The 14,957-nt window shown below is 40.9% G+C and overlaps 2 protein-coding genes across 4 annotated transcripts in view; one reads left to right on the plus strand and one right to left on the minus strand.

Moving 5' to 3' along the window:
* The window catches only part of LOC310836710 (growth hormone secretagogue receptor type 1-like), a 202,755-nt gene that overhangs the window by 30,410 nt on the left and 157,388 nt on the right, over positions 1-14,957 (plus strand). The gene's annotated exons all lie outside the window — the stretch shown is intronic.
* Positions 1-14,957, minus strand: part of FNDC3A (fibronectin type III domain containing 3A) — a 53,506-nt gene that overhangs the window by 15,779 nt on the left and 22,770 nt on the right. For all 3 annotated transcript variants that reach the window (XM_083722072.1, XM_083722071.1, XM_083722073.1), the window contains 10 exons: positions 12,315-12,549; positions 10,951-11,229; positions 8,686-8,741; positions 6,614-6,765; positions 6,053-6,112; positions 4,864-5,002; positions 2,859-2,912; positions 1,345-1,466; positions 1,083-1,257; positions 287-373 (listed from right to left, as the gene is read on the minus strand). In XM_083722072.1, the coding sequence (XP_083578198.1) occupies positions 287-373; positions 1,083-1,257; positions 1,345-1,466; positions 2,859-2,912; positions 4,864-5,002; positions 6,053-6,112; positions 6,614-6,765; positions 8,686-8,741; positions 10,951-11,229; positions 12,315-12,549 (1,359 nt within the window). The remainder of the gene's footprint in view (positions 1-286; positions 374-1,082; positions 1,258-1,344; positions 1,467-2,858; positions 2,913-4,863; positions 5,003-6,052; positions 6,113-6,613; positions 6,766-8,685; positions 8,742-10,950; positions 11,230-12,314; positions 12,550-14,957) is intronic.

Raw genomic sequence — 14,957 nt, forward strand, 5'->3', positions numbered from 1 at the left:
ACATTAGATAGGCTGTTGGATCTCCTATGAAGTGAAGAATCTGCCAGCACAGAGGAAGGTATTTCAAGGTTTTAAGAGCATTTCAAGTTATCTTGGTATTTTTTCTTATAACTAAATGAAGTCAGTTATCTGGACTACACTGAAGGGTTCCTTCTAAAAACCTCAAGAGATGCTGCATTTTCTCATAGCGGATGTTTGGCTTTCCTGGTATCTGCATATAAATATGCATATAAATATAAGAAATATGATTAAGTACTACTTAATAATGCTTGAATTTGGTACATACTCTGAATTTATAAGAAGTGCTCCTTGTAAGGTCTTCTAAAGTGCAAGAAAGTTCATCTCCGTTGTACCCTGCTTGGAAACCATAATTCTGGGGTGGGGAGAAGATGAAGAAGGGAGACATTTGTATGTGCACATGCAATAACCACATTTTTCTTATACTGAGGATGTTAAACATTCCTGAAGTCAATAAAACTGTAACAGAGAATATCCAGTGAATGAATTATATTTGCATAAAGCCAACTATGACAATTGTGGTTTTTAATGTCAGCAGGTCAAATCCTTGTACCCAGGGTATATAGATGCATTAGCCCCACAGATAGAGTTATATGCTATCATAACAGGAACCCCCCCCCACAAGGTAAGTGATATCTAAGGAATCATCTCAAATAAAGAAGCAGATCAGGTTTGCCCCAGTTCATGTCAGACTATGTCCCACTCTGAGCCATTGGCTATGCTTGCTGGCACCGATAGGAGTTGTAGCTCAGCAACTACAACCCACATAGGCTGTACAAGATCACAGCGACTACAAAGTCTATGACAGCCTTTAGGTGTACTTCAGTATTAGAGATGTTTACCTACTCATTGGACTTTGCCCCTACCTTCTATAGGTTGGACCCCTGAGCAACAACAACTCAGCATTAAATTAGTCCTGGAAGATTCAGGGATAGTCTACTACCAACTCCACTGGGATGTCTGAACGAGAGAGCATGTAATTATTTGCTAGGCAACATTCTAATCTGCACCAGAGGGAAGCTGCTCCTTTCTATTCTCCCCGCTTCCAAGCACCAGAAGCTTACCGAACCATCTTCTTCCATTTCTAAAACGTAGGTCAGAGAGTCATCTGTGGATACTCCAGCCGGAGGACTCCATTCAAGTGATAACCAAGTTACCCCTGCTTCTTTTAGCTTAGGAGGCAGAGGTGGTGGGGGGACAATTCCAAGTGTGTAACATACCAATGTTTCGCTGAAGTCACTGCGGGGAGGAGTCAAAAAATTAGCAAGAACTTGGGTTGTTAAGAATGGAATGGAAACTGCAAAAAATTGCACAACCCGTTATTACCTTATCCCGATGTCATTTCTGGCTGCCAACCTGAATCTAAATTTTGTGGAGGGGGTCAGCTTGGTAATTTTGTGCTGCTTCAGGTGACCATAGTAGCATTCCTTGTATGCGTTGTTCTTCCCCTTTTCAGAGAAACAAAAATGAAATCAGATAGCCCATTAAGGCAAGGCCTAACTAGCTCTGTTAGAACTCTTGGCTATACATGACAAAAAAAAATTCTCCTTCATTTACAAAACAAAATCCTTTAACATAGAAAAGGTGCATCGAGGGATCAGATTGGCTAAAACTGCCCCAAGGGAATGGTTTGGAGCAAATGTGTTGTTGTTTTGTACAGGAACATTCCATCATGTTACATGAGTGCGTAAGGGCAGCCCTGCTAATGGCCCAGCGAATAAACGGTCCACCTGGTCCATTCTCCTGTTTCCCACAATAACTATCCCAATGGTTATAGGAAGGAGGGGAAAAAAAGGCAGGGTATGGAAGCAATGGTTAGAATGGCTGCCTGTGACATACTGAAATTAATCCAATGATGCAGAAGGATTTGGATGATTTTTTTAAACCTGTTGCTATTATAGTGTTCTATATCAATATGGTTTCAAATAATACAAGCCACTGTGGGAAGATACTATGTTTAGAACAGCAGCTATTACATTTATTAACAGATAGCTTTTCGTTTGCTGTGGTTTCTCTGTGACTAGTATGCAGTGGCATGGCTGATGCCTACAAACCAAAATTGTGAAAATTGTTTAAACACCTAATTGAGCTCTTTGCTCTTGGCCTCTGGAAAGAAAAATGTCGAGATTCCTGACTAAAGGAACCAAGGTTCTATGATCCTATAACAACGGCTAACGTTTATAAATTTGCTTTGTAGGAATACTTGAATTCTGATTCTAATTTTCAGGGTTGGGTTTTTTTTGGTGAAATTCAGAAAACCTGTTGCCTGGGCCATATTCACATGCACTTCAAAGTATCATGGGATTTACTTCCCTGGGGCAGTAACCATATGACAACAGGTAGAACTGCATGAGTAGGGATCAAATAAATCTTTTCTATCTAACTAGGGGGCCTGCTAGCCTTTGCCAGATTTCTGCAGGTTTACAATGATTCTGAAGTGCTTAGTTATTCTATTAATTCTTTACGTGACACTTTCCAAGGCACCAAGGGCAACACAATCCTTAATTTGTTCATAAAAAATCTGAAGCAGTTGATTCATGGGTATTAACACTCAAACAAAGGTGCTAACAAGTTTTTTCTCCCTCCAGTAGCCCTGGTTCAACATACCATAAAAATGGTTAAAACCACTTTCTTGACAAGATGGCAACTTTATAGGATTCTCACCCCTACTTGCAATATTTCCAATTATAGAGGATCTCTCAGTGCTATACAGAAGACTGTTATTAATCTTACACAAATACAGAGCAATCCATTAGCCAGTACAAAAAAGAGAGAACTCGAGCAACATACAATTTCAGTTTGACAAGATTAGGATGTTGATTCTGAAATAAGGAACTCACCTCATCCCACTCTAAAAGGTAGTTAGTTATTTTGGAGCCATTGTCATTGGAGGTCTAAAAAGGGGAAAAGGGAAAGCTTTACTTTGCCTAGCTACTGAAAGAGGCAAATTTCTAGCTCTCTATCCTAATAAGTAATAGGTCTGCCAATCCTGCATGGATAACATAACATAAACCTATTGCATGCATGCATATGTACATTTATAACCAGTATATTGAAAACTAGTATTTTTTTCAAGCAGAAGAATGTATGCTCCCAGTTGCTATTGGACGCACTGCCCCACATCCCCAGTAACGTAGTTTATGTAGCTCAATATTCTATCCTATGTTCAGTTTGTGGCTTGTTCTGCAATGGAGTGTTGGCCTCTGTTAGAAGGTAGGTTTGCTGCCTACAGTTCTGTCTACTAGATTCACTAGTAATTAAGTGTGTCTTGACCTACAGAGGCACCCAGTTTCAGATTTCTGGATGTAACGGAACCATTTTGGGATACACTTTCAGAGTCAACAGCAATGGTCTTAAGTGTTGTCTCGGAAAATGAACATTCAGAAACAAGCAGCAACTACTTATTCTGAAGAGGACTGTGTACTCTGAATGTGGCAAGCAAGAAATGTGAGTGATTTTCTTTAGCATACACACACACACACACACAGAGAGAGAGAGAGAGAGAGAGAGAGAGAGAGAGCGCGCTTTTTTCTGGGGGGACGCAGGGGTACACATACCCCTAAACATTTTGTGAATCTAAGTTTGGCCTCATTGAGAGGCAGTATTTCAATATGAGTAGGAAAATGAGAGTACCCCTAAACATTTTTTAAGAAAAAAAGGACCATACATACATACATGTGTATATAACACCTTACCCCCCCCCCCTCCCAAAGGACTGCAAGATGATTCACAAGGAAACCTTTTTAGGTTATACTTTAATCCCTGTGTTTTGAATGAGAAGTCTACAGTAATGCTGAACATCTGATTTTTCTAGGAACTATTATGTCCTGATCTACCTGTGTATCAAGTTTCATTAGGATGTACTAAAAATTTTCGATACTGTCAGTTAATCAGTGAGGCCTATGCATGCTTGCATGTACTTACGCTTTGCTCAGAGGGGAGGGGAGGAGGGTTCCAGTCCTTCTTCACACACTCCTTGTCATTCATCATTGAGGTTAACGCCTCAGGTAGAACAACACCTTATCCTACTGAACTTAACATGCAGTATGTTTGTTTGTTTAAACGAGATTCAGTTTAAATAAGTAGGACATGCAATGTTGCTGCGCATCCTTATCCGCTAATGTGAGTGTTCCCGCGCAGCGAGCCAGCTAGCCAGTCTCCTCCTGGATACTACAAACCGAGGTGAGCAAACTCAAACTCAGGAAGCTTCTTATCTGGCCCTCAGGACTTTTTTCAGGCCGTGCCTCTCACTAGCCCTGCTCCAAGCCCTCCTCTAGTGACTTTGCCTGAACGCAGTATGTCCTTGGACTAAGTTAATGCCTCTTACTTGCCTGGATGGAAGATAGAAGGGTGTGCGTGCATGTTTGCATGTAGAAGCTTTTGGCTTTTGCATGGCCAGAATGTAGCCTACAGTCCAAATGCAATAGTTGCAACTGCTGCTAAACCCACTTTTGCCTTTGGCTCACTTGCCCATCACTGAAATGTTGCTCTCAGGGTGAAAGCTGTCCCTCACCCATGCTGTAAGCTGTAAGCAAGGGATTTGAAGCAGGTCACTTCACTTCCCCAGTGTTTTCTTTTCCAATTGACACCCAGCATTATATGTTCCTGAGCATGCTCAATCCTAACTGCGCACACACAAACTCACTCCCTTTTTTGTACTTCTGCATACCACAGGGTTCTCCTAAGCATGGCAATACCTCCCTCTCATTTGTCTTGTTTCAGCTCCTGTCTGCACTATATCACAGAATTCACAATTAGAGGAACAATGGATTCACTAAAGATACGCTATAAATCTTGCTATTAAAAAATACCCTGGTTTAAAATCCATTTTGGCTTATCAGTTACCTTCCACTGTAAATTCAGGCTGTTTTTGGTTCTGTTGATTACTTTCGGTGCAGCTGGAGCATCTGGCTCACAACTATCTGTAGTAAAAGTCACCAGCTCTGAAACGGCTTCCTTTGTGGTACTACTTGAGGCTATAACTCTGTATGATTAAAAAAAAAAAAAGTTAAGGAAGTTTTCCTAATGGAACTGAGATCTGAAAGTTGAGACTGTGGATGGTCATAATGATTTGAGTCACAGTCACTTGTAGGATTGCATTTGGCAAACATAACATTCCTGCCATGTTACAGGTCTGACCCCTACCTAAGAACAGTTTCAAAGCCACACAGAACTCCCCCCCACTCACTTTTCCTTCAGGAACCCATTGCCTGTGTCTCACCAGGTTTGATATGTAGGAGAAGATAACAATCTTTTCCCTATTTCAATAAGGAATATGCCTTGGTTCTAGTCCTCTGCGTGTCCATAAAGAAAGCCACACCTGGATTAGAAGAAGGCATCTTCATGTCTTTAATGAATTTGGTTGGAACGCTTAACACACTTGCCTTCATTTTGGCCTTCCCTATCCTCAGAGCCTCACTACTATGTCATAGCTGGGAACAATCTAGCCACCAAGCAGCAATACTCTTCTGTGGGTACTTTTTATAATGGGTAACTCTGCCCCCAAATGCAAGTTTTGCAAGTACCCTAAGACAACTTAGGGTGGTACTGAGGCTCAGCGGAAAATATTTTGCAGGGGGTAAGTAGTATTTGATATCTATTTATGTAAAACTTTCTAAACAACTCTTCACCCTGATGGATTCACAGGGAATGGTAGCTGTGTGGGCATGTGCAATAATACATTACAATACAAATCAATATAGATCAATCAACAAAAATGAGAGGCACAAATTATAAAACAAAAAAGTGGTCAGAGGCTATAAAACCAGTTTAAAATGCCTGACCAAATAAAATCGCTTGCCCTGTTCTAGTATTTTGATGCAACTCCAGAAGCATTATTAAAAACAGTAAAGAAAAAGATCTATTTCACCATTTGTATGCCTACGCTTTTTAGTTTTATCACCTGCCTTCCCCCCACCTTCTCCAAACCCTTATATCTTTAAGCAACTTCAAACAAGGGAGGTATCTGCAGGGCAATTCAGCTACTTTTAACAACAACTGCTGTGTTCTCAAGTCTTTTGTTCTTGATGCCCACCTGACATGGTAATCGGTTGCTGGTCTGAGATCATTAAGAGTAAAAGTCATCTCTTCTTCCCTGCAAAAGGAAGAACCCATTATGATAGTGAGAATTAGATAGTTTCCACAACAACAACACCCTATGCAAACAACAATGCCATTTTTCTTTCAAGCATATCCTACGTAGTTTCCCACAATGTTGGATTAGTATCTCAAAACTTCTATCTCCCGGGACATCACAATTTAGCATTTGTCTGCATACAATTCCTCATTGCCCAGGTATATAAGGAATTATAGGAGCAGAATTCCATGAAGGTGAGTGAACTGGCTGGCAAAGGAGAGATTAGGTGCTCCATTCCTCATCTGCACCCTGCACAGGAATTATTTTTTGGTTGGGAGTGGGGCAGGCTAACTTATGTGGGCCTATTTACAAAGCTCCCTTAGATTCTGCCTCTAGGCTGTCCTTAGAAAAACAGCATTGGAAAAAAACCATCAACTCCATCTAAAATATTTTCTATGGAAAGTGAGCAAGGTGTCAGCTGAGATAAGTTGTGTGCTAAAATAAAGAAACTGGACTTACACATAAAATGATTTAAATTTTCCATTTCTACCACCCTTCGTGATTGCCACTTCGTATCTGAACTTTGTAGAGGTGAGCTGTGTTTCGCCATTTTGCACCACAAAAGGAGGATCCCAAGCCACGACTGCTGACCTAGCTTGTATTTCAGAGACCTATTAAAAAAAAGGGGGGGTAATGTGACTTTCTAGAATATTCAAGAAGCATTGGGGGGAAATGCAGGTGGGTGCATTCTTCCCCTACACAAGTTGACATGCTGGGTCTGGTTGCATTTTTGCCCCACTTTTTATAGTTCTTTAGGTCAATGCATGGTGGTGGTTTAACATACATTTGTGTCAAAGTACTTTGTCTAAAATACTTCCAAGTCTGGTACATGCATTAATAGTTTCATTTCACAATAGTAGACAAGACCCAATACTGTCCTTTGTACAGCAGTCCCTTTAACTGTTCTATAATTGCGTAGCTAGAAAAAGTAAGCCAGCCAGCATGGTCAATGGTGAGGAACGATGGGAGATGCAGTCCAGCAACATCTGGAGGCCCACATGCCCCCTGACCTGTCTTAGACTATCTAAGATTCCTACAGCATTGTCATTATATACAAGAAAAAGTATCCCATCAGATGTCAAAGAGATAAAGAATTACCTGACGTTCAGAAGACATCTTAAGGCAGCCCTGTTCAGGGAAGTTTTTAATATGTAATGCTGTACGGTTTTTAACACTGATTGGGAGCCGCCCAGAGTGGCTGGGGAAAACTCAGCCAGATGGGCGGGGTATAAATAATAAATTATTATTATTATTACATCCATGCTAGGTTGGCAGGATCTGGGACCGAATCAAATCAATGTAAAACATGGTTTATTTTACATCATGTCAACGACAACAATATTCAATAAAAGTCTTTAAAACAATACAATAGGTTGGCCATTATAAAATGAACAGGAAAGCAGAAATCCTATCTAAATAAAAGTTTTAAGCAGGTGGTGAATGACAGAAGGAATAAATGAGCCTTCCAAAGAACACTCCACAATTTAGGTAGGTGCAGTCATTGAAAAATCCAACCGGCCCCCCCACCCCCAGCTACAGTCATGATGTAGAGACCATCATCCATGTCAAATCTTAGGGAACAGGCAGGACACTTCAGAAGGAAGTGGTTGTTTATGCAAATGAGTTCCAAGGTTTAAAGCTGATCACAACTATAGTGAACAATTTTTTTTTAATGCATCCCATTATTCTTGTATAGTCTATGTGTTGATAGTACTGATGATTCAGAGAAGAAAGCCCACCACAGATCAGGAGGGGGGAACCTGTGCCCCTCTAGATGTTGCTGAACTACAACTCCCATCATCCCTGGCTATTGCTCAAGTTTACTGGAGCTGATGGGAGATCAACAAAGTTTGGAGGTTGAAAGTTTTTCCATCTCTGCTGTATATACTCTTAGATGCATCCAAATTCAAAACTACTGAATCAGTTTAAATACCATGGATTGGAAAAAGGAACAAAAAGAAAAGAGAGAGAGAGAGAGAGAGAGAGAGAGAGAGAGATATCCAGGCAGTCAAGTAAAACATTTGTCACCTATTTTGGTCTGGTGTCCTAGTTATGTAACCTTTCTCATTCTCCTCTTTCCCCAGCTGTGAAGTTGGTTCAAAATTCACACACACAAAAACCTAAGTTAAGCAGGCTTTGTGTCAAACACCATAATTGTCATACCAAGGATTTCAAAATATTTTCAACTTGAATGTTGCCCAACTTCAAACCCCTTAAACTGGGTGTCTTATATTCAGAGAACAGCTATGGTTGACTTTCCCCTAAATGCCCCACTGCAATATCAAAGATCAGAAAACACCCATTTGCTTCTTCCACCTATTCACTAGAGTTTGCATAGCAAAGTCATACAGAATGTCATTTTCCACAGTTACTTATCAACTATGAAAACTCCATTTCCTTCTGAGGATCCTGCCACATTCTCAAGTATTGTAAACAACTCTTGCTTGAGCCAGGTTTTGTAAACAGGTATGTCTATTTTGAAAAGATATGCCACATGCTTATTATAACGTCTACAATATATCACTACTTACTGTAGGCTTACTGATGCTTAAGGGTTCTTGGGATTTTCTAGATTCTGTATCAGATTCTAAAGAAAACAAAACAATAAACATACACCACATTGTGAGATGGAGAGGAAATGAAAACCCCCATCAAAACATTTCTTATTGAACTGCAAACCAAACTGGGACACTTATTAGAACAACAGTAAATGCTGTGCAAAGTTCATTGCCCTTATTTGTTTTGACCACTGAATCAGCTACATATTCAAAGTGTGCAGAAGTAACAGAGTTGCACAGACTTCCTTTGAATTTGACTCACACCATCAAGAATCTGTGCATATCTTGCTTTTCCTTTGACTGATGGAATTTGAAAATTCTACTGTGCTAAAAGTCTTAACAGTAACCTTGTTCATCAACTACGTTATTTTGGAAAGACAGTTTGAAGGAATGATTCGATGGGATTTTATGCATTCAATAATTAAGACTAAAGTTTCAGCAAGGAACATTTAAACGATTGAAAGCAAAACCCATGCATATACATACTCATGTTTTCAGATAAATTTCATGTTAGTTTTTCTAGTTATCCTGCCAAGGCTCAATATTCAGGATACTAATTCATGCAGAGGTCTGAGTAAGTCAACAGGAGCAGGGAAGCCTCATAAGTACTGAGGTTCAGGTTTGAATGTAGATGAAGTACCTTTTTCTTTCGGCTTGCCAATGAGGTCTATCTATTTTTATTGTAAATACAGTACACAGTTTCCAAATGATTCCTGTTTGCACTTCATTTCTTCCTTCCATGATAGGCCAAACTACAATTCTGGCAATGAGGCTATACTGCAAGAATTACAGTGCATTTGCTCCTATGCTCTCAAGCAGCAGTAGTTTATTTTAATAGAAAGCCATTTCACCCTCTGAAATGCCCACATTGCCAATTCTGTGCAAAGTCAACCAAGCTGGCAGAGATGCACTGTACTGCTGAAAGTACTGCTGTTCAAGAGCGTAGGTGCAAATGTATGCTTCAGCTGGTCTGCACCAACATCCAGAGAGGCACACATGCATTTATTACTCAGGTAACAGATTTACCGTATGTGCACATTCTGGCTTGGATCCAAATAACCCCTAATGCAAAGAGAATACAGTTTTTCTCACAGAAGGTGGACCCCACACCACACTGCATACTGTTAAAGGGCTCCCTGACCCCCAGCAGCAGCTTTTCAGAAGCACAAACAGCTGCAAAAGGAAGAGGATGTGGGAAACTCCACTGCTTGGGGAACTTGGCTCATGGTACTTTGGATGCGAACCTTTGCTCTTCAACAGTACACAATACATTATTGTTAAATAAGTCCCCTTTGTGAAGTCCGCTGAAATCCAGAAGGTATAACTGAATTTTGTGATTGATTGTATGGGTAAATTCACCAAGAACTTAGGTCCAAATGGGCATACCTGTCATTGGCTGTGTATGAATGCACACAAGCATCAGATTTCAGCCATAGCTAGTCCAGCAAATGTAGTTCCACATCAAGCTTTTAAGTTCTAATAATTAACTTCCTCATACAAGAAACACCTCTTCACCTAGGCTTTCTCAACTGTCCCTCAAGGGAAAAAAAATCACTTCTCACTGGCAAGAATCAAGGCAAAGAGGAAGATTAGGAGGTGGGATTGGGAGGGGAGGACTAAGAATGGAAAGGTGGTCTAAGGAAACCTGAATCTTTTCCCAAACAGTGGCTTAATTATTTCATATTGCATATTGTACAGAATTTTGAAATGTGGTACTTTTATTTGCTTTTAGATTGCTATGTATACTTTATTTTTAGTATATGCATCCTGACTTCTTGTGCTCTCATGTTACACCAGGGATGGGGGAACCAGTGTCGTCCCCCAGGTCCTGTTGCCCTGAAATGCCCACCATCCCTGGCCATTTGCCACAGAAACAGAAGGATTTTTCCAAAGGAAGACTGCAAATAGGAAGATGCCAACAACAGTAGAAGAAAACATTTTCAATGGCATGCTTTTCATTTGAGTGAAAACATTAGGATCCAGCTCCCCACTTTTGCAAGTTGGTCACCTATGTTCATAATGAACACACTGCCACACACTGTACAGATGTGCTGCATCGTGTCTGACATTCTCTACTGTCGACATTGCTGACATGTATACTTTTAAACCCTAAAGGAACACAGATAGGTAGTTCCTCCTTTGTCTCATAAGAATGCTTTGCCATTTGATTTTATTCGCAATGCAGAATACACATACTATACGAAACGCACATTATGTTCCTAAAAAGTTCCAGCTTACCTCCCTTTCCTGAATTGGCTGCTTGGCTTTCCCTGGCTTTCCCTGCTTGCCTCTGCTTGCCTTGCCCTCCTGACCCTTGCTGCCCCTTTCCATGTCCATTCTGAACGCCGGCGCTGGACGAACTGTTAACTTTCTGAGGTGAGGAAGGAGGGCTGTTCGGTTTATTATTTGTGTTTCCACTAGTCTGTCGGTCTCTTATCCGTTTCTTCAAATGCTCCTGCATTTTGAGAGTCCTTTCATCTCGCGGAGGAAAATTAGCTCTGCCATGGGAACGGGTCTCTATAGGGGCACCAGAAAAGAGAGCCCATTAGATGGGACACAGAAACAGCAAGACTTTCATTTGCAATGATCCGGTTTCCCCCTCCCACCAAATGTAAAAGCCTTCAAGGCTTAGCCAGATTAAACAACCAATTTAAATTAAATTAAACTAATTTTATAACTGTAACATAGATAGCATATGTGCACATGTGTATAAGAGAAAGAATGGCTGCAGTTTTCTACCGTAATACTGTGTACTGCACAGAGGCAAGTGCCATGATATCTTTTCTTTTTCTTTTTTTTTTTGTAAGAAAGAAATACTGCAAGCTTCAACTTTCTAACTCTCACTAGTCCACTTGGTTGTGATTTGCAAGGACCAACTCCACCTGCCAGGGGAATGGGGCTAGATAAGAGCCAGCTATGGCAATTAAGTCTGAAATTCTAAGCCCACTTACTTCATAGGATTTGCTCAATTCAACAAGCATGGTGGGATTGAGCAGTAAACCAAGTAAAAAGCTCCCACCAACAATTGGAGCTTTATGCCTAATTGTTATGGGGAGGTGGCAACTGTCCTTAGGATGGAAGTCCTTCGCCACCCTGCATAATTAGGCTTAGGAAATGAAAGCTAAGTTTTGACACAACTAGGAGCACTTTTTAAAGCCTTATTTCCTGTGAACAGCTCAGAGGGAGCAAGGAAAACAGGCTGCAGGCTGGCTCCAAAAGCACAACAGGCCAGCAAACCCCTGCCCTACAAAAAATGAGATCAATAGTAATGGGGAAGCTGCTAAGAATGCGTCTCTGCATGTTCTTGCTGCTTGGCCTTTGTATATGGCAATGAAGAAAACACTTGTCATTCTTAAATGTTGTGAAAGAAGGTAAATTAGAAAGCCACATCTAGGCTATATAGGACCCAAACCACTTGGGAGTTTGTGCCTAAAAGTGAGTGGGAAGACACTGCACACAGAGCACTGTTTTTGTTGTGGATTTATCCCACTTAGAAACAGACTTGCTGCAATCTGCATCGGCTGCAAAGGCATATAAGCAACCCCAAAGAAAGCATCAGACCTTCTAAATACAGGCAAGCTAATAACGGTACTACTTCTTACCCTGTTCTTGATAAAGATGCTGCGGTGGTGTATGCTGATGAACAAACTGTGGTGGTATTTCCCCTCCCGGAACTGGAGGATACACTGCATGAGGTGGATGGGGTATCATAGCAGGATGAGGGTGGATATAATGCGTCACATGTGGGGGAGGAGGAGGAGGAGGGTGAATGGAAGGGTGGTATTCAGTAGAATGTGGCAGAACTACAACCTTCCGGACTCCATTTTCTTCCACCATCTGTAATGCAAAACCAGTATGTTGTATGTATGTGTGTGTTTTAAAATACAAATACATTAATTTTTAAAGAAATCTAACCAATTCAAAAAAAATGGGCATATCCATCTTGAATCACATTGTTAGTCAACTTCTCGGACTGGCTTGCAGATCTAACAAACAAGATCCATACCACCACCACCCCACCACTCGCTCTACTACAGTGATGTTCAGGAAGATTTAAGGTAGTACCAGCTCTTCAGCCCAATTGCTGAATATCAGCAAAACCAGCCACAAGCTAAAATCCAGTAGCTAACATGCTGCACAGATACTAAATGTATACACTACCAGACATGTAAGTCAAACAAAAGTGACTGTCTCTTTGGCCTCTTTCTCTAAACCACGATAGTAATGGATTGATAGATTCTAATGCTGGCTTCCTTAAACTCGGCCCTCCAGATGTTTTTGGCCTACAACTCCCATGATCCCTAGCTAGCAGGACCAGTGGTCAGAGATGATGGGAATTGTAGTCTCAAAACATCTGGAGGGCTGAGTTTGAGGAAGCCTGTTCTAATGTGTATTGGTACTACAGCGAAGATCTTGAAATTCAAGGCCTTCTCAAAGATTCCCTTTCAGAGTCAAAAGGAAATGATAAGCATACTCCAGGAAGTACCTGACTCAGCTCCATGAATCAAGAGTGCTATAAGGGTTCTCTCCTAGGATGGGCTCAACACTCAGAGCAAAGTGCTCCTGAGTCATTTAAGCTAATGAGAATGGATGCCACAGCTGCAGTGTTAAGGAACCATATATATTCCCTGTACATATATACCCTCCAAGATAAGAGTCTTAGGTTCTTAATGGAATCTGAGAGTTTGTAGTGATCCCAATCCCCAATTCCAGACAATGGCAAGCACCAACTCGTCCATGAAATTCTTTTAAGTTACAGCAACCCCCTCTCCACAAACTCTTGCTTCTAGGTCACCTTGTTCTCTTGGAGAAATAACGAAGGACCTGTTCTAGAGGAACTATTCCCTCACCTGAAGTGGGAGGGATCGTGCTGTGTTTAAAGATGTTAACACTGCTCACAGTGTTTTTAAAATAAGTAACTGAATGGTACTTTTAAGCAACCTTGCTAAGATTTATATCCTGATAGGCAGAATATAAATTAATAATAATGAGAATGTCGTCATCATTAAAGACTTGTAGAGGAGGAATAGCATGCTACTTGTGTTGCTATACTTTCAGTCTGGAACCATGGGTGAGATAAGGCTCAGTCAATCATTGTTCAATGTAGTTTCTTGCCTGTTTCATTTGACTGGCTGCCAAACAAAGTATGGAAACCATACACACTGAAACCCTGGCCTAAACCAAGACCATAGAAGCTGCAACTGTCTCAAACACATGCAAGATGAATACTGGTTTCTATTAACTGTGTCTCCTGGTTCAGGTCCTGACCAAGTTCCTCTTCAAAGAACCTGCCTTGTAATGGACAGAGCAGAGAGCATCAACTGTTTGGACCACTAGGAAGCAACAATTGGGGGGGGGGGGACAACCATGTTTCAGGATGTTAGAGCCATGCTGGATCAGGTCAAAGGCCCATGTAGTCCAACATCCGGTTCTCAGTGGCCAATAAGATGCCTATGGGAAGCCCATAAGCAGCACATGAGCCCAGCAGCACTCTTCCCACCCGCATTCTCAAGCAACTAGTATTCAGATATCAGAGTTAGTAACCATGGATAACGTTATTCCTCAATAAATATGCCTAATCCCCTTTTACAGTTGTTCAAGTTGACAGTCACCCTTACATCTTGTACAGAATTCCATAGTTTAACTATTTGCTTGGTGAAGCACTTCCTTCTGTCTTTCCTTATTTTCCCAAAATTCAGCTTCATTGCATGGCGTAGGTTCTAGTTTCTACTCTCTACGCGCTTTCTCCATTTCATGCTCAAGTTTATACACCGTTGTTATGTCCCCCTTATTAATTTTTCTAAACTATTATGATATTTCTGAACTACTATGACCTGGAATGTGCTTCTTTCATAGCTGCTACACACTGGGTCAACATTTTCACTACGCTACCCACCAATATCTGTTTCCTGGTCAGCCACCATCAATTCAGACCCCATTAGAGTATATGTAAAACTAGGGTGTGTTTTATACTTTCTTACATGAATTCCATTCACCATTTTAATGCCCATTCAACCCAGTCTGGAAAGATTATTTTGGAGTTCCCTGGAATCTCTTTGTGTTTTATCACTCAGAACAAGTGGGTGTCATCAGTTTCCTAATCTCAACTTATGGATGTGCCATGGACTCCAGCACCCTCCCCTTTAAGCATTAACTGAAGTAAAGTGTTTCACCTGCACTTAAATAAATGCACCAGTAGTTTCAAAACCTGATTTCAAATTATGCTAAAAGCAAACCACAGACAG

Source organism: Podarcis gaigeae, assembly GCF_964106915.1.
Source record: "Podarcis gaigeae genome assembly, chromosome: Z".
NCBI lineage: Eukaryota > Metazoa > Chordata > Lepidosauria > Squamata > Lacertidae > Podarcis > Podarcis gaigeae.